Source organism: Leuciscus leuciscus (genome assembly GCF_965113295.1).
Source record: "Leuciscus leuciscus genome assembly, chromosome: 5".
NCBI lineage: Eukaryota > Metazoa > Chordata > Actinopteri > Cypriniformes > Leuciscidae > Leuciscus > Leuciscus leuciscus.
Genome location: NC_138729.1, coordinates 19,154,759 through 19,177,343, shown reverse-complemented (window position 1 = coordinate 19,177,343; position 22,585 = coordinate 19,154,759). Strand labels below are relative to the sequence as shown.

Here is a 22,585-nt window from a genome sequence, read left to right as displayed (position 1 = left end):
TTGCTATTGCAAGCCGCTCTGATATTGCCTACCCTTCCTTTAAATGAAGCAACAACTTGTCCTGCGTCAGTCACTTGAACAACCTAGTTGTAAAAAAGTTTTGGCCGTTAACTTGACAACAAACGCATTTGGCTACAACTATAGGAATGTTTTGAAACCACTAGTGTAGCGATAACCTCTGATGTGAAACTGAGGTATGGAGTGGGCGATCTGACAAAGCCTTAAAAAATCATCTTTTCATGATGTGCAGTGACTCACAGCAGACATGTGAAGACTAGTGCTCTTTGATATCTGTACTTATGCAGGCCTTTCACCCACACAGGCCCTCTCCATGTTAACAAAAGAATCGTTGGTTAACCAGCAGACAGCGATATGTCGAGTGTGACTGCAGTCGTTACACAGATATATTGCAGTAACGCCCCCTAGTGGTGACTCACGGTTATCAAGAATCATCAGCAGAGAGAAAACAGTTGCTAAATACTTCATCCAGGTCAAATGTCAATGGTATGGAGTTCTGCAGTAATGACGTATTTTTGAAGGCCAAACCAGAGGTTAGAATAACCTTGGTTCCCTCGATAAAATAGGATTTTTTTTACTGGCTTTTGGATCATTGCAGAAAATAAGACCCACGAAAGTTTATGATTCTTACAAGTTTTATTGAAAATGATAATCTTCACAAATGAACAACTTTAATTTTGAAGCCTAAATACAATCGCCTAAAGACAAGAGGAGTGTTCGACTTGAAGCGGCACTGCGCATAACGATTGGCGTATGACATTAAATTACCATAATAGCGATTAAGAGCAGATGACTCCATTTGCTTTAGAATCACTCACACTGTACAGCACAACAACCATATACAGTGTAAGAAAGGCAACAACCCTGACTTAAGAATGCAAAATGGCTGCTCTCAGCGCATCAACCATAGTTGAACAGTAGTAAAATATTGTTTATTAGCCCTTCTGTTTGTCTGTGTCTCAGTAAACTCAGTGGTCCACACAGTACTATCCAACCCATTTTATGGATTTTCAATTTTGCCATTACCGCCTTTTTATTTGTGTATTCCCACAACAAATGTTTACCTGGGTGTGGGTGTGCCGTCATTCCCAGCTCCTCAAGGTAAATGGAACGCAGCATTAGCCACTTGTTAGCAACCACCTTTTCCCAAGAAAAGTAATATTTAAATAAATAAATAAAAAATCACAAAGGGTTATTACTGATGTATTTTATATCGTGGAATAAAATGTGAAAATATCTTAAGCTTCTGTTAACCACACTTATTTCAGGCATTTAATCATAATCTCCTTCAAAAAACCTATTGATTTCATGGCGATGGAATCTGAATTTCTAAAATGCTAACGTTTCTGTGTTTTAGCCGATAAAAATATTCTTCCCTGCATCACTACTACTTCCAAGTAGCCACCCATATGGTATACTCCCTCTAAACCATTTCCCTCAGTCAGCGTGTAGGAAGAGAGGAAAACATCAGTCATCTTTTTGGCTAGAATGTTTTCTAGGACAATATCTTTTATTTCCAGCAATAGCACAGAGCTTAACGTCAACATGCCTCTTATTAAAAATAGCTCTTGAAACACAAGTTGCAGGCAAAGGGTTTTAAAACTCTATCTAGCCTTTTACTTGCATGCTTAGCACATTTATGCAGACATCAAATCCATAATGAACAACATGTAGTCTATATTACGGAACAGTTATGTCATGGTGTATTATTAAAGATACTGATGGCTCATTTTCATACAGAATGTGCAAACAAATTGGTCAGAGGCAATGAAGGCAAACTCAAAAAGCCTCATGATCTTGACAGATCAAGTTTGCAGGGAGATAAGAACAAATGTAGGAATCCTTGAGAGATCAGCAGCTTGCAATACAATTTAGTACATTGAGGAAACATGGAGAACATTCAGGATTGATCACAGAACTTCCAGGTGCATTGTAAACCTGAACCTGAAGCTAACACAGACGTATATTTGGTTTAGAGAGGAAGATTCAAAGTCTAAAAAAAGCATATAACGGTTCATCCGGAAGGTACAATACCAAGAGGAAGACTAGTTTACAACAGTTCATTTTTTTCAACAGCCAATAGTTATTGTGGTGGAACAACAACAGAAATGTCACAGAGATCTTCAGTCTGTGAAGATGAACAATCTTCAGTGTGTGTACCAAGTGAACCTGCAGTCTGTGAAGGTGGACCTTGTGAAATCTGTGGGCCTGTAGAGGCTGCAGCTTGTGAGGTTTCTTCCTCCTGAGGAAGACGCTGATATTCCTGCTTGAACTTGAATGGACTTTTACCTCTCTCAATTCTGCTTTTGTCCACCAGCCGAAAAGCCTCCATGAATTCATCAATGTCAATGCTACCGTCATTATTTGTGTCTGTGCTGATAACCAGCTCATTGATGACCTCATCGGAGATCTCCATTTTCAGATAGGCACTGAGCAGTTTCAACGTCTGACGGAAATCCTCAAAAGAGATGAGACCTGAGAAAAACAGAAACATAGGCCATAGGAAGGTGCTATGGAAAGCCATCAAACTACGTTTAGTCTATTCTCTGTAGGAATCGTCATCAACAGGGAAATGTTAAAGCTGCCATGAAATCAAAATGGACAATTCTTTACATCCAAATAATACAGTGTTTATTATAAATGATTTATCAAACGATCATCCGTCATGTGGGCTCATAATCTTTAATCAAAATAACTTCCCCAGCCCCTTGCAACAATATCTCTTCTCTGATGACGTGTTTACTGGCGTGAGGGCGGGACAATCACAGAAATAGCAAACCATGTTGTTTTCACTGGAAGATCCAGTTATGACATTTTGATTAAGCATTACGAGGTCAAACATTTTTTACATTTAAAGGAACCGTATGTAAGATTGTGGCCAAAACTGGTACTGCAATCACTTTCAAATTACTGTAGAGTGGTGTTATCCCCTCCCCCTCCCCCCTGACTCGAGGTTGCCAGATAGGCTGGCATTTTTTATCCGACATGTTCGTAGCTGCAGCTGTGGTAACTAGAGCAGATCTGGCAACCCGGATGCCGAAACACTACTGACTTCGTGATTGGTAGATAGGTGGAGGGTGGAGCATCAGGCCAAAACACAACATGACAACATCAACATCAGTTGAGGGCTGCAACTTCACTTTTAAATGACAATATCCTGGCCGGACTACTGTTGTCAGTGATATAAGTATTTGAAATGAACATGATTTCTTAATGTCTAGTGACATATCAGGGCCATTTTATGATTAATTGAAATACATTTCTTACATACGGTTCCTTTAATAAGTATTTTATCAGTATTATTACCTGCAAATATTTTTTCATACCTGAATTATCTGTGTCCACTATTCTGAAAATGGTCTCCAGGGTGGAGCGATGTTTATACAGTGTCTCCAGCATACTCTGCTCAATGTGCTGTATAGTGAGAACAGAAGAGAGCGCTTTTTGCTAAAGTATCTACAGAATTCCGCAATAACACAGCAGACAGAGAGATGCATTTCTGGAAATGTTCAAATCAAGGGTTCTGCTTTACCTCAGAGCTGTGATTTTTTAGGGCGAGATCCCGGAACCAGCCGTGGTAGTCCAGCATCCCATCAGTGGTGCTGGACACTAGCTGAGGTTGAAGAACTCTCCAGGGCAGATCCAGGTGAAGAACTCGCTCGATTGCACTGGCCCAGTCGGACAAACAGATCAGTCCTGTGATGGCATTGACATTGCTTTGACATTTGAACAACTGCAAAACTAGCCATTAAGTAACTAGAAACGCATTGTTTTTAAATATTAAACAGTCTGAACTCCATTTTTATTCCTTAGCTATTAGTGGAAGTGATATCATCACACCAATAGGTAGCAAAATACTGCAGTACTGATAGTTGTCTGTACCTGTGTTCTCCTTATCAAGCTCTTGAAAGGCACTGAGAAGATCTGACTTGTGCACGAACAGTTGCTCTCGTAGGACCTTGAGAGCAGTGTGCTCTGTGCGTTTTACACTGAAAGAACATCGAGAAATGAGCTGGAAACTTGACAATGAACCTGTAAGACTATAAACTGTATCCAGAATGACTGTAAACACAACATCTGCTGTAGATTTTTCAACAAAACTTAAGTCATACCAAATAACATATTTGAAATTGTGAATGAAAATCATTCCCCAAGTTCAGTTGTTCACCGGGGCCACTAGGGGCCTCAGGATAAAAGATTACTTAAAATGACTCAAAATAAGACAAAACAAGCATTCAACAACTACAAATCAAGATATTTCTTATTTTAATTCAATTCAATTTTTTTCTTTGAAGAATCATGAAATGTACATAAGGTATTTTTTTTTGGTTTTGTTATTATACTATACTATACTATCCTATATTATGATAGGATAGTATAGAGTGGACATGAAGCGAGGTGGGAGAGGGTGAAGGGGACGGGATCGGGAAAGGTCCGCGAGCCGGGACTCAAACTCGGGACGCCCGAAGCGCTGCCCACAAGGCTATCGGCGCCAACAGCTAACCTAATTTTGAAAGTGTGATATATAATAATAATAATAATAATACGTTACATTTATATAGCGCTTTTCTGGGTACTCAAAGCGCTTTACATGGAAGGGGGAATCTCCTCAACCACCACCAATGTGCAGCATCCACCTGGATGATGCGACGGCAGCCATATTGCGCCAGAATGCCCACCACACACCAGCTTATTGGTGGAGAGGAGACAGTGATGAAGCCAATCAGTATATGGGGATGATTAGGAGGCCATGATGGACAGAGGCCAAGGGGAAAATTTGGCCAGGATGCCGGGGTTACGCCTCTACTCTTTTTCGAAGGACATCCTGGGATTTTTAATGACCACAGAGAGTCAGGACCTCAGTTTAATGTCTCATCCGAAGGATGGTGCTCTTTGACAGTATACTGTGACCATCACTATACTGGGGCGTTAGGACCCACACAGACCACAGGGTGAGCACCCCCTACTGGCCTCACTAACACCTATTCCAACAGCAACCTGGTTTTCTCAGGAGGTCTCCCATCCAGGTATTAACCAGGCTCAACCCAGCTTAGCTTCAGTGGGCAACCAGTCTTGGGCTACAGGGTGATATGGCTGATGGAATGTAGACATGTAAATTAACCATGAGCATTTTTATAACAAATTTACATTTTTCTAGATATGCCAAGCTCTAAATTATTTTAGCAGGTAGAAGGGAGTAAAATATGTTTAAAAAAAATCTTTATCCTAAATGCTTATCCAATAAATCATGAAAAACTGGTCTTTGGTCCTTTGTATATTGTTGTGGACAATGAGAGGTGTTGGAGTTAAAAAGGTTGAGAATCACTGTCTTAGTCAAATGGCTGATGATGGTATGTGTGTTGATTACATTTGTGGAAAGCTCAGTCCTCGGATCATACTGGTGGCCTGATACTGAACAAAGTAAGGCACGAGATCTGGACCCAGTCTGACAAAGGCTCCTCTGTTACTGCCAATCTCATAGTAGTTAGAGGCTGAAAAAAGGGTCAGGACCTGAAAATCAAAATACATAAATCAAATCAACTTTAAAAACTGTCAAGAACATTTCTACAAACATACACTGGCCCCAAAAATAACATTGAGACTTTCGAGAGAGGCATTTGAGACAATGCTAATGAAATATACAGTAACTGAGAACTTGCATTTCTTTAACTATGAAAGGGCAAAATGTCTGAAGAATAATTTTCCTCCGAGCTCATCTAGAGAATTACTATATTACTCACAGGACACAGTGTCCTAAAAAGCACTCTAAATTAACATGAGCCATCATAAGTACATGAATGTAAATGTAAATAAGACAATTTATCACCTTTTTAAATGAGTTTGTTAATCTAAATTCAGTCCCTGCCTGACAGATATTTTAATAAAAAACTTGTCATTACAAGTCATTATTATTTCCTTCTCAAACGACTGTGTAAGTCCTCTGATCACTGCATTGCTGACCTTACGATTGTGGCAAAACTCGTAACCATCCTGCTTGCACTCGTGTGAGCGGATGATGAGCTGGAGATTGTGTCTGTTCAGAAAGTCCTCGGTGACATCAGGACCCCAGTAACAACCTCCGCCACGGACCTCATTGGGAACGCAACCGTCCTGGGACATGGGGTCACTCCACAGCAGGTCCAAAATCTGATGACACCAAAGTATAAATGTAATTGCAAGGAGAGATTGTAAAACTATTTAACTGTTGGCATAATTGCCTATGTTTTTAAGAGTAATGTTCCAGATTAAAAACAAATTGATCACACTAGTCTTGAAATCTTTTATACTTTATTACACTTTGTGTATTTTAAAAGGTACACAACGTAACTTTTTTCTCCCCAAAATTAACTCAATTTAAATAATAAGTCAATACATCATCAATCCTCGTGTGTTTTTGTCTTACCCTGATTCACTATGGTAAGCCTATTATAATTGTTTGTATTTTAGGGGCTTTACACAACACCGTTTTCAGCTAAAAACGTAAAACTTTATGCGTTTTGGCCGTTCATTTACACGACAACAGCGTTTTGGGTGCCTAAAAACAATTTTTTTTTGAAACGGGTTTCAAAGTGCAAGTTTTTGAAAACGATATCAGTGTAAACAACAAAAACTTGATGACATCATGCACGTGTGTATTACATGTTCAGTCTATAGTGTTTCATCGCCATCTAATGGCCTGGCAGCAGAATACAGTGTTTTTAGTCGTTTTCACGGATACGTGTGAATAGGGATCGTTTTGACAAAGGTGTCGTCTTTACGTGGAAAACTCAAAGGAAAAACCTCTCTGTTTTTAGCATATCGTTGTCGTGTAAACGTACCCTTAGACCTGTTGGGATGGTTTTCGCAGGAAATTGCATACATTTGTCACTCGCCCGTGCATGTGGTATTTCATTGAACAGATAAATTGCCATGTGTAGCTCTCTAACACAGTTAAATGTAAAGCATTATCTATTGTGAAGGATCATTTCATTATGGTTGTTGTAGCGCTGGGCTGGAAGTACCATGTCTATCAATGGTTATAGCTACTTTAACGTCTTCAGTTAGTCAGCTTGAGATCCTTTCCATCTAAACTGGTTATCTAAATCTAAACTCTTAAGCCTAATAGTGAATTTTGTATAAGCAGCAGTATAACCACAGCCGAGGCACAACCAAAACAATGTTCTTCCACAAAATGCATGCAGTTTTGCTTTTTAACCTTTAGAGGGCCAAAAGTTATCCCTTTAATGTTTATTTTTGTGCAACGTCTTATCCAAAAGACTTCCATTGTAATATAAGTACAATACTCCAAATGCAATGTGTTTTCTATACACTGAGGAATGAGTTGAAATTAATGGTTCAAAACTACACATGTATCAAATTAGTACAGTGGATCTCAACCAGTGAACCAGAGCCCACTAGGGGGCCTCAAAATGACATACATCATTTTAAATAAAGACAAAACAAGCATCAAAATAAGACCAAAATAAAATCCAACTTAGACCAACTAAAAACAACATATTTCTTATCTTATTTCACCTCCTATGAAAGTATGATTTTAAGTAATTTAAATTAATCCAATCTTTCAACTCCTTGGGATATATTTTATGAACATAAATTTATTCTAGTTATGCCAAGCTCTAAAATATTTTAGAAACTGAGTAAAAATATATTTTTTAATCATTAATCCTTATACAGTAAATCACAAACAACAAGAAAAATCATGGGGCCTTTGAATATTTTTATGGGCAATGGTTGGCCTTGTAAATGGTTAAAAATGTTTAAGTTGACTTATTTGAGGAAGTACAATATAACTAAGTACTGAGTAATATTAATTAACTACTATTAATGTACTTGCTATGGAGTTACTGTTAGGGTTAGTTACTTATAATTATGCATAATTTACTGTTATTACTATAGAATACTATATGTAGTAACATGTAACAAACCACAAACATGTACCAAAGCAGATACTGTCAATGAAGCCCACCTGTTTCCAATCATCATCGCTGGTGTCGAAGACCTCAGATGAGCCTGATTCAGACTCACAGGACGGGGCAGAGCCCAGAATGTGGTGAGACTGGCTGAAGCTGGACATGCTAAACTGCGCTTGCCTACGGCGGACCTCGAGCTCCTCCTCAACCGTCCGAGCCACAGTCCTTGAGAAGTCTTGAAGGGAGCGTCTCTGGAAACTGTCCCGAGCAGCAAACGGTTTGGGAAAGGTCACCGAGCCCGTTCTGTTCTTACAGGTGATCATCTCATTATAATGCTTTGAATCTGCATGTAAACTACTGCGGGATGGAGTCTTCTTCTTCGGGGGCTTCATGGCAGACACATACTATAAAAGACAACAGTCATATTCAAAGAGGAGATGTTCAGGATTTAACAACAAGTAACCGTTTGTTTGACTCACTTTGTGTCTGTCCACTCGAGCTATCAGAGCGAGTTCAGTGGTATCTGAGATTCCTCCATGGACGATCAGCACCCGGTGGTCGATTACTGTCACTAAGGGCAACCAGCTGAAGATCTTCTGGAGCAACTTGAGGATACGCTTTCCATGCAACTTAAAGGAATTGAACAGATAAGAGAAGCTCCTCAGTTCAATTTCACCATAATGTGAAGCTCAGAGCAGGAACAGAGCATAACACATTACTGACGATGTTAATGAGTTATTCCTCAGCAGAGTTATTGTCGTTAACTAAAACCATAAAAATACTTTATTACTTACAAACATTAACTGAACATAACCTCAGTTAACTTCAGTTAGCACCATCAATAGATATTTTGCCAAAGATGTTTGCCATTGACCCTAAATCTGCCCAAAAAACAACACTTGACAAAGATCATTCTATTGCCCATCTGCTTAAAGGAATACTTCACCGCTGGAAAGATGAATGTGTATTTAAATTGGGTCATTTATGCAGAAGAAATGTGAAATTATTTTAGAAGTTGGTGCCTTCTAGACTGAGAAAAGCCAGAAAATGTATTTTTGGCTCATGTGGATGAAAGACAACAACTCCCAGAATGCACTTGCTTCGCTCCCCTACGAGGCCACTCCCAAGCCACGCCTACCGGTTACAGAGGGCAGTATCGGAAGAAATCATACAACTAGGCTACTTGTTGACTCGAAACTGAAAAGACACCGTTTTAATGTGAGATCCCACCCCCTATGGGCAGGTTGAAAACATGCAGAACTAGCTCCTACTACTGGCTGTAGTCTCTCGCCTCAGGCCAAAAAAGCCTCCGATAACGCAAAATGACGATTTTTGCGTCATCTGAGTTTTTTTCCAGACACACAATACAGAAATCTCTCGTCTCAGGGCGACATGAGGGAGGGAAGCACGGTCATTCGAAAATACTACCGGGTTTCTGCTGATACAAAGCTTAATGCTAATCGGTGAAGTATCCCTTTAACCTGTGATGTTCTTTAAAATACTAGTATAAATATAATATATTTCCAATGTAAAAAAATGACTCATGTATATTAAATACACCTTTTAAGGTGTCATATGCAGTTAAATGTTTGTTACCAACTAGTTAACAGCCCCCAGTCCTTTAAAATACAATGTTAGAAATTGACTCATTACATATATTTAATTCCCTACTAAGTTGTCATATATGCAGTCAAATGTTTGTTCATTTAACAACTAGTTAACTGCCACCAGTACTTTAAAATACTTGAATAAATGTAGTATCTTTCCAATGTAAAAAAATTACCCATTAACGTACGTATATTCAATTTCCTAAGGCAGCATGTCAACAGTTTGTTGATTTAGCAGCTAGTTAATCCATACCAGTGACAGAGTGCAAGAATGTTTAAGACTTTACGTTGTAATCCTCTTACCAAGGACTGGCCAACATTCACAGTAAAAATAACTGCAGGAGAATTGACCAGAGTTTCTCCTTTTAAACTGTAAGTCTAAGCAGGCTACAAGCAGTTAAGAGGTGGCATTCTTGGATAGAAAGTGTTGGGATATCCCTTACTGTTTCATAATGGAGATAAACAGCTAAGGCCGTATGGTAAACAAACTCTTAGGCCTTGTCCACTCTAATATATTTTCGTTTCGAAAACGCATCTTTTTCTCTGTGTTTTGGCCTTCCAGTCACATGAGACAGCGTTTTGTCAACGAAAACAAAGCTTTTTGAAACCGCTCTCCAAAGTGGATAAAACGCTGTTTTCGTGTTGTAGTGTGGACTGTAAAAATGGAGGTATTTGAAAACAATGAAGCATGTTTAGTCATGGGACACATATCGAACTGATAGACATGTTTGTTTATACCGCTATTGTGCCTGTTATGTGCAATTCACTTTCACACAGTTGCTAAAATATGTTTCTTTGCACACGCTTCATATCACAGTCCTGCAAAGGATGACAGAAAATTCACTCGCATTTGCAAATGAGACATGAGAGCAGTTGCGTTTTAGACCAAACATAGAATTGTCAGTGAGTGTCACCTAAACGCATCAGTGAATGGAGAGATATTTTGCTAAATAAAATGATCCTGCCAGAAAAATTGCCGGCAGCCCGGCAGCCAATTACCCCGGCACCCCGGCAGCCAATTACAGCACAGAATAATGCATCATCAATTTAAAACAATTCTTTTAGAGCTTGGGCTGTACTACTCCAATAAGTGACCATTTGTGTTCTAGCCCCATTAATCCTTGCAGTGCTGTGTTCTAAACAAGCAATATAATGAAGAGACAGCAGCCAGAATCTTCTAAGATCCATGTCAGGAGTGAACCATTGCTGTATAATTGTTTTTTTAGCAGCAGTGAAACCAGACATTAACAATCTTCTCTGAACTAACGTAAAGTTGTATGAAGAATCATCATTCAGCAACATAAGACAAGGGTCGAGGTCGAACTGCAATTTTGTGATATGTTTTAGTACTTGAACTACATGTTTCCAAAAATTGGATATAACTGAACAGTCTCAAAACATATGCAAAAAAGTACCTTTAGAGTTATTGTTACACAGACTGCAATTAGGATTTAATGAGAGTTTCAGCTTTTTTTACTTTTCAAGAAAAAACATATTTCTTTATAGTCTTGTAGGTCAAATTCTGTTACATACTGTCAGCATTGTTACTCTAACTTGATAACAGAGTTTGACGGTAAGAGAATTGACAATTTTAAACTTTTAGCCACTTGCTAGCAAAAATGCTAATAGGACATGGCACTAATGAAATCATGATTAAAAGACTTTTAAACAACCCACTTTGAGATCAGTGATAAATTTGAGTTTTCCTTTTGATCTTGTGATAACAATTTTGACGTTTTACAAAATAACTCTTGGTGTAAGAACTTTTTGATTAAAATATTTTCTCAGAGAGAGCACACATGTTGTAGGAGATAATTCCACCATAATTTAAAGGCACACTTTGCAGTTTCCGTTTTTCTCAAACAGCGACCCCTAGAGTCGCTGTGGAGTACTTGTATTTAACGTTACTGTCGTAAATACCACTCACGCAGAGCCGTCTCTGCACTCTTCCGACCGCGCTTTCTTCATTTTCTCTGTCGACTCTGCCATGATTCACGTCTGAAATGCGTGCTAGTGTCTTCCATAGAGGCTGCTTCATATGATGTATGTGACGTCGTGCCGTAAAGCAAGTCGTGATTCTCGCGAGATTTGTCGGGGCACCACCTCTCAAACTTGCGTTCCCCCCTGCTTTGCTTTCGGGATGATTCGCCCTACTACGAGTTCGTTTACCATCGAAATGATTTCGAAGCTGTTATATTAAGGTACAAATCTTGCATAGTGTGCCTTTAAAGGCAAAGTATGGTACGGTAACAGAATTGACAAGATTCATGGACAGTGGACACACATTTTTATAAAATAAAAGTTATTTTTAAACAATTTAATGTTGCAGAATTAAAAAAAATACTATTTAGGGCTAAATGAAATATTAAAGAAGAGTAAAATAAAATATTTTGATTACACAATCCTACATGATGGAAAAAAATACACTGACTAAATCGGACAACAAGAAATCATGATTTTCAGCAATATAAGACCCTTTTCTTACAGAAAATATGATATGGTAATATGATATATATAATATAATAATTAATAAATATTAATATAAGTACATTTATTCGTTTAGCTGACGCTTATATCCGAAGCGACTTACAATTGCTATATATGTCAGAGGTCGCACACCTCTGGAGCAACTAGGGGTTAAGTGTCTTGCTCAGGGACACATTGGTGTCTCACAGTGGATTCGAACCCGGGTCTCTCACACCAAAGGCATGTGTCTTATCCATTGCGCCACCACCACCCCGTGTATAGTAATATATAAGTAATATAACCATTTGAAAAAAGAAAAAATAATGACTTTGGACATCAAATGTACCTGCAATTATAGAATCACCCACGTGCAGTAAGGTAAATGAAGCACTTTCCGACGCTTCAGAGTGGACAATAAACTTTTGGAAAACACTTGAGTTAGGAACTTGAGGAATTGTAGAGCACAGACATTAGATGTAATTAATGACCTACCTTGTATTTTCCCAGCACTTCTTTGGTGAAGCCATACCTTTGAACAGAAAATGAAATGATATCACCAAGAAAATTAAATAAAGTAAATTTCAAAGTGGCAGAAGATTTCTTGCATAAAAAGGGACATCAATCTGACCATCTGATTTGTGGACACTGAAAGATTAAGATAAAAACAGAATTTTTATTCTTGTCCTTATGGTTATGTGCTATATTGTAAATGTAACATGTAAAATGATCACATTATAGCGCCATCTTGTGGCTGATTCTCACAAAAAAGTTGTACACCACCTCATCTAGACCAGTGGTTCATAAACGTTTTGACTCCAATATGTGCTGTAATAAAAAATAATTCAGTTTGCTGAGGCCCTCTAGTGGTTGACAACCACTGATCTGATTAAAATGCTCATATAACTATGAACAAATTTAATGATTCAGAATTGTTTTGATAATGTTTTTTGTCAAGGGAGTCTGAAAACAAAAACAAATATGAATTGGTAGGAGAAAAATAATGATGCTTGATGCTTGGACCATTAATTATAAAAATGTAAGGTATTAGCTCTTACGTTTAGTGTTGGTAACATTATATTTACTTGGTTGAGGTACTGCAAAATGCTTGTGGTGAGCAAAGTTTTAACAATATATAGTATGTATATTTATTATATAAATATTGTGTCACTGAATGCATGTGTTCAGCACATTTCCATTACCTCAAATTAATGATGTGGTCTTCATGGTTTCCTCGATTAAGATAAACATCTCCAGGATACACAAGCAGGAAAGCAAACAATATGAGCAGAATCTCTATGGAGTCTTTGCCTCGGTCCACATAGTCTCCATTGAAAACGTAGGGTTTCTCCATTGATGGCATTCCATTCTGGGAAAATAAATAGACCATAAATTCATAGGAATAGATACATTGTACTTAAAGGCAATCTCGTAGTTAGGTGTGGACAGATTTGAAACCTACCTTGTAAAATATTAGTAGCAAGTCTTCTAATTGTCCATGTAAATCACCTGTAATAAAGTTTGTAACTTGATTTTCGAAGAGGCGTTGAATAGTGTAACAATAAAAAAAGTGAAAAGGTTCTGTCAGGCATTCTTACCACAAACAGTTATTTCTTTGCTATGGCATGTAGAGACTCGGTTGATATTTGGCAACCCTCTGAGTAACTTCCACGTTTCCAGAAGAAGCTGAAGAACGTAACGAGAGTGAAGCTGCTGCTTGGAGAAACCAGAAGTGTACATGGTTAAAGACATTAGTGTTATCTGACTGTCACATATCTATGACAGGGATAGGCCACTGTCCTGCATAGTTCAGCTCCAACCCTGACAAAAACTCACCTGCCTGTAGATTTCTAGTAATCATGAAGACATTGATTAACATTGATTACTGTATCTTTTCCAGGTGTGTTTGATTAGGGATGGAGCTAAACTCTGCAGGACAGTGGCTCTCCAGGATGGAAGTTCCCCATCCCTGCTCTATAAAATAAAGGTTCCAAAAGGGAGTTTTAGCAGCAATGGCACAGAGGATCCTTTTTTGGGTTCTCAAAAACTTGGACACTGTATATTTCTTAAAAAAAATAAAAATAATTCTTGGTGTGAAGAATATCTGAACCAGGCCATGTTCAATTCAGCTCAAGATTTTGAGGGAGATTGGTTTTTCGGCCGCTCAAACTCTGCTCAAATCTGCTCTTTATCTGAATAACTTCTGGATAACTGCAACAGGAGTGGGCAAAGGGCTGGAGAAGGCAGGCAGATTACAGGGAGAAGAAGGTCCAGGCAGAAGGGAGGTGTATTCAGCGGGAAGTCTCATGACCCATGGTGGAGCCGATGGAGGGAAGAGACATGGGGCAGAAGGTTCTAGGGCAATGACGGACTGAGGTGGAACTGATGGGGGGAGGATGACAGGGAGGAGATGGAAGTTCGCCGGGCCATGGTGGAGCAGAGGGTTCAGAGGGACACGGGGAAGCCGCTGGCTAGGGCGACTGAGGTCTAGACGGGGACACAGAAGGGCGCAGTGGAGACAGAGGGACTGAGGACCAAGGAGGAGCAGAGGGGAGTGAGGAGTCCAATGGAACAGAGGGGACGAGGCGAAGCCAGAGAAGTGCAGTCCAGAGGTGATGGAAGGTCGACAAGCGACCAAGGCGAATCCGGGGGGGGACGAGGGAGCCTGGTGGAACTGGTGAACTGATGGGCCACGACGGAGATGAAGGAGGTAGGAGCCAAGGGTGAGCTAGTGGACTGATGGGCCGATGTGGAATCCTGGACACGGTGGCTGGAGTAGGATCCCAGGCATCCACTGTCCAAGATGGTGCTGAGGACTGGAAGCCCCCAGCGAGCCCACCATTCCACTGGCGTGTAGAGGGCGAGTGATGGGGCTGACAGGAGGCAGAGGAGATGAGGATGGCGGCTGGATGATAAGAGGAGGCGGGAGAGGGAGGTTGGGTGGGAATTCAGGCTCAGGAACCAACTCAGGTGTAGCAGCGACCATCTCCGCTGAAGGCTCGGGCGGCAAGGCTGCGGCCATCTTTGTCGGAGACGGATTCTCAGGTGTGGCGGCGGCCATCTTGGCCAGAGACGATGGCTCAGGCTTGACGGGCATGACGTGAAGCTCAGGCTTGACAGGCATGAATGACGTGAAGCAGCTCTGGAAGGGTGGTCTCGACGGGACGAGACTCTGGAAGGGTGGTCTCGGCGGGACGAGACTCTGGGCGCAGATTGGGTACGTCTCTGGGCTCTGGATGAAGACAGGAGGCGTGGCAATGAAGATGGCTGGTGACGGTGGTTGAGCGGCGATGTCATCATCAGCATCATCAGCCAATAATGTAGCCTCAACAGCAGCACATGATCCAGGTAATGTGCAAACGTACCTGGGATCGCTGCTGCTGGAGCTTGCTGGTGCAGATGATCGTCCAGTCCGTACCAGAAAACAGTCTTTAGGACGCCATCTGCCCAGTCAACATGGTGTGAAATCTCGAGGAACCTCTCAACATATTCCTCGAGCAGTTGGCCATCCTGGAAACGGGTTACGAGCCAATCTGTGGAATTCAGCAGGGTACAGAGAACGCCCATGTTCTCCTTTATTCAGTCGGTCTATAATTTCTGACTTTTTGGGTGTGGTCGGTTCTCCTGTCACGCTTTGGCTGCGTGTGGCACGTTCATGAAGACGGATCAAGCTTAAACTCTATTATTTACAAATAAGACACGTACCAAACATAGCAAACTGATGACGAGAACCGACAAGGGAGAATTGAAACTAGGGAGACTATATACACAGACAAATGAGGAGACTATTGCTGCGTCCCAATTCGCCTACTTATACTACGCCCTAAAAGTATGTACTCTTTTTGTGAAGAAAAAGTACATACTTTTGAATGTGTAGCAAAAGAGTAGGCAAACTTTGGGACATACTACTTCGTCATCTTTAACAGACAGATCTGTCGCGTGCATCCTGTCACCGTAAACCGCCCTGTCAATCATCTTGTCACAGTTAAAATCCTCCATTCAATCTAATTTAATTTCTTATCGTTTCGGAGAGAAATGTAGTTGCACGTTGATCTGCCAGTCGTGGGTCTTTCATGCGGAGACTCTCTTCATGTGTTTGCAATTTGAATATAATGATGCATTTAAAAGTTAATGGCTAAACGTATCTTTACAAAAGTTCACAATGCTGCTGCAGATGCAATCTAATGTGGACAACATTGAAAAAATACATTTTCGTCAGGTTAGATACTGATAATTAATCACTCAAACCCCTTTATCTAAACCTCTCTACATAACCGCCGGACTGGCGCGTCCTCCATGTCTGTAGTTTTTGAACACTTTTCACTCGTGTTTGTAGTTCTAACCGAATCCTCGTCCAACGCGCGATGGGTTGTGGGCCATATTAGCTGTTAAAGTGTGCATCGATCTGCACTTCGGATTCTGACCGGAAATAGTAGACCATCCGGGTATCTTTGGAACACTCATTTCAACATACTATGATTTGGGACGTACTAATTCTATTTTCTAATACTATTTAGGACGGATAGTATGCGAATTGGGACGCACCGTAAGAGACAACACAGTGAGTGATGATGTCTGTGATGAGGATCATGATAGGTAACAGGTGAAACCGATTAACAATAAAACACATGGAGCACAAACACAGAAGGCAAAACAAAGTCCAAGACAGGTGTCACGGTGACAGGCGGGGCCAGTGAAAATTTTGGCAGGCCAAATAACCAGTAAACTCCTTAGCGTTGAGCCCTGTGTGTTTATATATAGAGTCCCTTTTAAGACCTATCCCTTTTAGTATAAAATAAAGTTACAAAATCTGTCACGGGGAAAAAATTAAATAATGTCAAAACGACCAGGAATGTCACTTGGCCAGGTTATCTTTACATGTCAAAGCTAGAGCCGCCCGGGCTTGAAATTAACATCCTTTTACACTATAAAGAACCTTTTTTGCAATAGAAAGGTTCCATCCTAGCTAACTAAAAAATATGTTTAAATACAGTGTGCATTAAGTTTTGAAAACGTTATTTCTGACTGTTCTTTTAATGTTCAAACGTCTATTTTTAAAAAAAATGTTTTAAAATGTTTTTCTTGGTTATGTAAATGTTAAGGAAACTATTAACATTCTATTTTGTCATTTTGTAAACATTATAGCAACGTTACTTTTGAATGTTCTCTGAACATTCTGAAACAAGTAGCATTTAAAACTAAAATGTTTCCAGAAAAAAACATTCCATGTACAATGTATAAATATTGTGCTATCGTTTTGAAATTATTAAAGACCAGATTGCTCTGAACGAAGATTCTATAAACGTTACTGGGAGAATGTTTCCTCAACCTAGCCAGAATATAAGCCAAAGTTCTGAGAATGTTCCGTTAGCCGGGGTGGATGTTAATCTTTCTTTATGAAACCATAGATCCCAATAAAGAAGCACCTACTTGTTTGTTTTTGAAGGCCTCTACAAGATCAGCAGCCTGAACCATATCTAAAGGAAAAGTTAGCCGTGGGCCAGAGTAGATGTCTGGCACATCAATTTTGGTGTAGTTGAAGTATCTCTCCCACTCTGCATCTCGGCAAACCTCGTTTTCTCTGAAGATATGCGAGATCAGATTTCCTACATGGAAGAAGAACACAGGATGTTTTTAGCATGGATAGATTCCAGTGAAAAGCTGTATATGTGGTATTTGTGTTTACATGCAACAGCTTCTTTTACGTTCACTGCTGGATGGAGTGAAGTTATCCATCAGGTAACCAAGAAAATTGTATAACTGCATGAGGAGGTGAGAAAAAAATATTTGTCATATCATTATAAATGTTGTTTACAGCTTTCTTGGAAATAAAGTAAGTATTCCATCCATCCATTGTGATTATATTATCGTGGATTGCATACTTTGATCTGATCTTGTAGGTCTGCGTACTCCATGGACTGGAAGATGTTCCAGGTGTATCTGCGTCTCATTTCCATGCGGGCCGCATACTGTCTGTACCAGCGCTGGATTATCACCGCTGCTTTCATAGCTTTCAAGAGAACGTGACACGGGTTTTTTTTTTTACCACAATCAGAATACCTTTTTTTTGCTTAGATTAATTTAAATGAATAATTAAATTAATTTGTCGTGAATGCAATAACTTTCAGGTCAGACTTCTAGAATCACACTCAGTTCATCCGAGAGAGATTAATGTCAGATCAATAAACGTTGTATAATATAACTCTGTGTAGTGTGCACTGCTCAACAACAGTCAAACAAATGTCATAGTGGTGATAAAAGAGGAATTTTGCTTACTTATGGCTCCTGCAGACATGCATGAAAAAGAAGGCATGTGAGAATGTAAATGAGTTACTTATATTGACATTGCACAGAAACAACTGACAGCCGTGTTCTATAGTCACGAGAGATAAATAAGGCTTTACACAAGCTTTGCTGGACTGCTAAAATCTCACCTGGGATGACATTTCAATGTGTTTTAAGAAGTTAGGTGAGGAAGTTAAATTTAAACTAAATATTCATTGAATAAACAGTTCTCAAACATATCATTCTTTAATTTACACAAGCCATTCATTTCCATGTTTTTAGTAAACATATTACCTTTGTCATATCTTTTATTGAATTCACTGTTTTTTGCGACACCACACCCCATGGCTTCTCCTGAATGCAGAACATAAGAAAGTCAGTATAACAAGCACTTTTCATCTTATCATAACACCTGTATGAGACTTTATGAATCATGCACAATAAATCATATTTTATCTATGCCTATTTAATACAAACCACATCCAAAAGTATAAAGCATGTTTTTATTTTTAAAATGCTTAAGAAACCATAAACTGCTAAATAAACAACACTTAATTCAGTAATACACAATGTTATTTATTATATCTAAAATTCAGATCTTAAATATATATTAGTACCTAAAGTGTACATATTAGTAAAGATTACCGCCCTAGTGACAGCTCCCCTTTTTCTGAGTACAGTAAATCATATTGCAGATGAGATGAGAATAAAAACTCTTGAACAATATTGCCAAGCTTTTAACATGAATATAGGCTACACCAAATGTGATGTTGTTGTAGACGTTAATGAGATCCAGAGAGCGAGTTAATCTGGGGTCATTGCTCTCTTGCACTGGCCTTAATCCTCCTTACAGAGCAGACGACGTCAACACGCACCTGTGCTTCAGTCAAAGCCCACAACTGTCAAACAAAGCCTCAATCTAAATCAGCTTGTTATTTATTCGAATAGTTTAAAAAAATGTGGCTAATTATCTCCCAATTTTTTAAATCACTAGGACTCTGAGGTAAAAAAATGTAAGTGTTTTTATTTTTTAAGGAAATCCTGAATAACTAGGGATTATGGACTATGGATTTATAGACTTGTTTGTAAAGAAGGTTATTCATTAGCCCACCAGACAGCACAATCATTTAGTGTATGAACGGACATGCTAGTTTTGAGGTTAAATGTTGACAAATGCTCTTTTTCAATGGGGTTTTGTATAGGTTCTTGACTCAACTTTAAAGAACCCTTTACGCCAATAAAATTCTATATACTGTAAGGAAAAATGTCTTCAATGATTGCATAATACTTTCATGTTTAACAGATTTTTTTTCAATTTTGTCTAGTGATAAAGTATGTTTACAAGCTGTTTATTTCATTAAAAGTCATCAAAATAAAAAAGAATTCAAACTTAATTAATTCAAACTAAATCCACACAATGGTCCCATGATGGAAACCCCTAAAAGGTTCATGAAGACTTTAAGGTTCTATATAGAAACTTTTCTTCAAAGAGCGTAAGACGTGTAGACATAATTAAAACGTAATTTATCCCATACTAAATATTGGCCATTTAAAAAAAAAGTGGTTTAAGATTTTATATCATTATAGATTACCATTAAATCAGTTTTTAGTAGCTTTTAGTACCTTTTCTGTGTATTTCTTTGAATAGAATATTAATATGAAAGGCTGTGTAAAGAGTGTCAGCAAACAATTAAGCCATAAAAGGTTTCAGCAATGGATAACATATCAAAGGTACACAACCCCAACATGGGTAAAACTCACCTTGTGGTTTTCTCTTCTAAGTCCCAGAAGCTTTATTTCCACGACATGTCACCCAAAGGAATGTGTCCGCCTGGTGTACTCCATTGGTGCTTGCTTGAGTTAGTCAATGTGAATAGTAGAAACGCAAATAAATCAACTTGTGAGGACACATAAAAAGCATCGTCACAGGCTTCCCCATATCCCCTGAGACCTTCAATGTCCTGAGCAAAGTGACACTATTTTCCTTCAAAAAAGAGAGAAGACCTTGTGTCGAGCTCCTGAGGCCTTCAAGTAGGTGTGTTTGTTTCTGTGCTTCTGCTGTGTAGCTGAATTAAGTGAATCCCTGAAGGGATTAAGGGTAATAGCTTGATGCGACTTGACTGGACTTCCTTAGGAAATGGCACTTTCCTAAAGGAAGCAGATGGAGAAGTCTGGACGATGTTGATGTAAAGTATTTCGTATGTAATCAATCCAAAATAATGCAAGTAAATAATTTGAGGAGAAAGCAGTGAATTGATTTTGACATTTTATGTGCATGAGATCTCATTTGAAGCCCTCAGTAATTACCCCTCTATACTAGAATATATTGTGACCCTGGACCACAAACCCAGTCATAGGGGTCAATTTTATGAAATTGAGATTTATACATCAGTTTTCCATTGATGTATGGTTTGTTAGGATATAACTATATTTGGCCGAAATACAACTATTTGAAAATCTGGAATCTGGGGGTGCAAAAAAATTGAAACATTGAGAAAATTGTTCATTCATGTTTGCGATTGTGCTGCATTCACTCACAAAAATAAATGTTTTATATATTTACGGTAGTAAATTTACAAAATATCTTCATGGAACATGATCTTTACTTAAGAAAAATCTATAATTTTGACCCATACAATGTATTTTTGGCTATTGCCACAAATATACCCATGCTACTTGTGATCCAGGGTCACATATTGTAAAAGGGAGGTCTGGGAAAGAAATCTAAAGATAAATCAGATCTAAGCTTAATTGTGGTTTACATGTATAAGGGAGAATTCACAATGCTGTCATGATCTCCAGTCACTGCAGCACTACGTTTCCCAGCATCCCTCCTGCACACACTCAATCACCACCTGCCATCAATCCCCCTCTCAGCAGGACAACATTTAGGCACGCCATCCATACTCTCACGTAGGACTACATGCATGACTCATGTGATACTTACCTGCCTTTCTTACCTCCTGCGTTTCCTCCTCGTCGTTGCTCCTGCGTATCCAAGTTCCATATCCACATCTGTGAGAGAAATACAATCAGTCATTAGAATATCTACATGGTATAATAAAGTATGTGTGTGGGGCCGTACTCACCTGTGGTAAATGATCCTTCATCCGAACCTTCATCCTACCATGAACTGCTGTTGTTTATTCTCAGTTATTGCATTTAACCTGTCATCTAACCTTAACATTATATCAATAAAACCCCATTGTGTTGCACTTACAATCTGTTCAAGTCTGTGTTTCCTGACAAATGCATGATTATAGTATAAACCACATTTTATAAACTTTCAGGGCCATATTTTAATGATCTAAGCGCATGGTCTAAAGCGCACAACGCAAGTGCACTTAGAATCTACCGAATCCGAATCCACTTTTGCTAGTTTAGACGGGAAAAATGATCACCCGGGCGCATGGTCTAAAAGTGTTGTCCCTGTTCTCTTAATGAGTAATGGGTGTGTTTTGGGTGTAACATGCTATAAAAGGCTCATCTCCCATTTCCTTTAAAAGCCAGTTGCGCTCGCGCCATGGCGGATTCGATACTTACATGGCGGAATTTGCAAGCGGAAAGACCGAACACTTCTCTATCGAGGAAACGGATCAGCTCGTTCTTGAGGTTAAAGCGCGCAAGCAGGCCATCTATGGGACAAGCCGGATTCCGCCATATCTTTATGTACACAATAATAATCTTTTACATTGTAATCCTTTTGTTTTTAATATTTGGCTAGTTGCTGCTTTTAATCTTTGTGTGTGTAATAAGCAGAGTGTACACGCGTTGTGCACCCGCATTTAGGCACATATAATAGGCATTCTACGCACCCTTTAAATAACCAAAAAAAATATTGCGCCATTGACTTCAGACCAGGTTTTTGTTGGTCAATGGCGCAGTCTATTTCAGTTGCCTCAAAAAAGCAACACGACAACAAAGCACCTAAACACCTTGTTTTCAGACCAGCACGCCCATGGGCGCAGATACATTTGCTATTTAAACAACGTGGTGCAGGACGTTAAACTGATAACTGTGTCGGGCTGAAACTAGCAAAACACACTTGCGTCGCACCTGGTGCCACATTGCGTCAGGTGTATGATAGGGCCCTAAATATTGCATGCAATAATATTACAATTGTACATAATCTGAAATGTTATTAAAACTACCATTTTTAATTACAATAAACTCAAATTCATGTGTGAAATAATTTTTTAGTTATACTACACTACTGAGAATGGTGTAGTCTTACATTAAGAAATAAAAAAAAACTTATGGAATGTTATAATTTGTTATATAGCTGTTCAATAATTGCAGTGT

General features: G+C 39.1%; 1 protein-coding gene across 2 annotated transcripts; it reads right to left on the bottom strand.

Annotated features, from left to right (window-relative positions):
- Window positions 1-514: 514 nt before the first annotated feature.
- On the bottom strand, window positions 515-22,530 carry ppef2a (protein phosphatase with EF-hand domain 2a). 2 transcript variants are annotated; one of them, XM_082168916.1, is made up of 19 exons: window positions 21,046-22,530; window positions 20,288-20,431; window positions 18,901-20,137; window positions 18,578-18,637; window positions 17,881-18,008; window positions 17,704-17,758; window positions 17,429-17,604; window positions 13,597-13,714; window positions 13,461-13,507; window positions 13,201-13,367; window positions 12,494-12,530; window positions 8,408-8,557; window positions 7,985-8,332; window positions 5,980-6,165; window positions 5,387-5,529; window positions 3,901-4,007; window positions 3,551-3,714; window positions 3,345-3,432; window positions 515-2,493 (listed from the first exon to the last, which is right to left on the bottom strand). In XM_082168916.1, the coding sequence occupies exons 3-19, from the start codon at window positions 18,911-18,913 to the stop codon at window positions 2,102-2,104; spliced, it is 2,379 nt and encodes a 792-aa protein (XP_082025042.1). In that variant the 5' UTR covers window positions 18,914-20,137; window positions 20,288-20,431; window positions 21,046-22,530; the 3' UTR covers window positions 515-2,101. The 2 variants fall into 2 exon arrangements, with proteins under 2 accessions (XP_082025042.1, XP_082025043.1); XM_082168917.1 differs by lacking the exons at window positions 17,429-17,604; window positions 17,704-17,758; window positions 17,881-18,008; ... (2 more) ...; window positions 20,288-20,431; window positions 21,046-22,530 and adding an exon at window positions 14,382-14,757 and having other exon boundaries at window positions 13,597-14,179.
- Window positions 22,531-22,585: the final 55 nt, after the last annotated feature.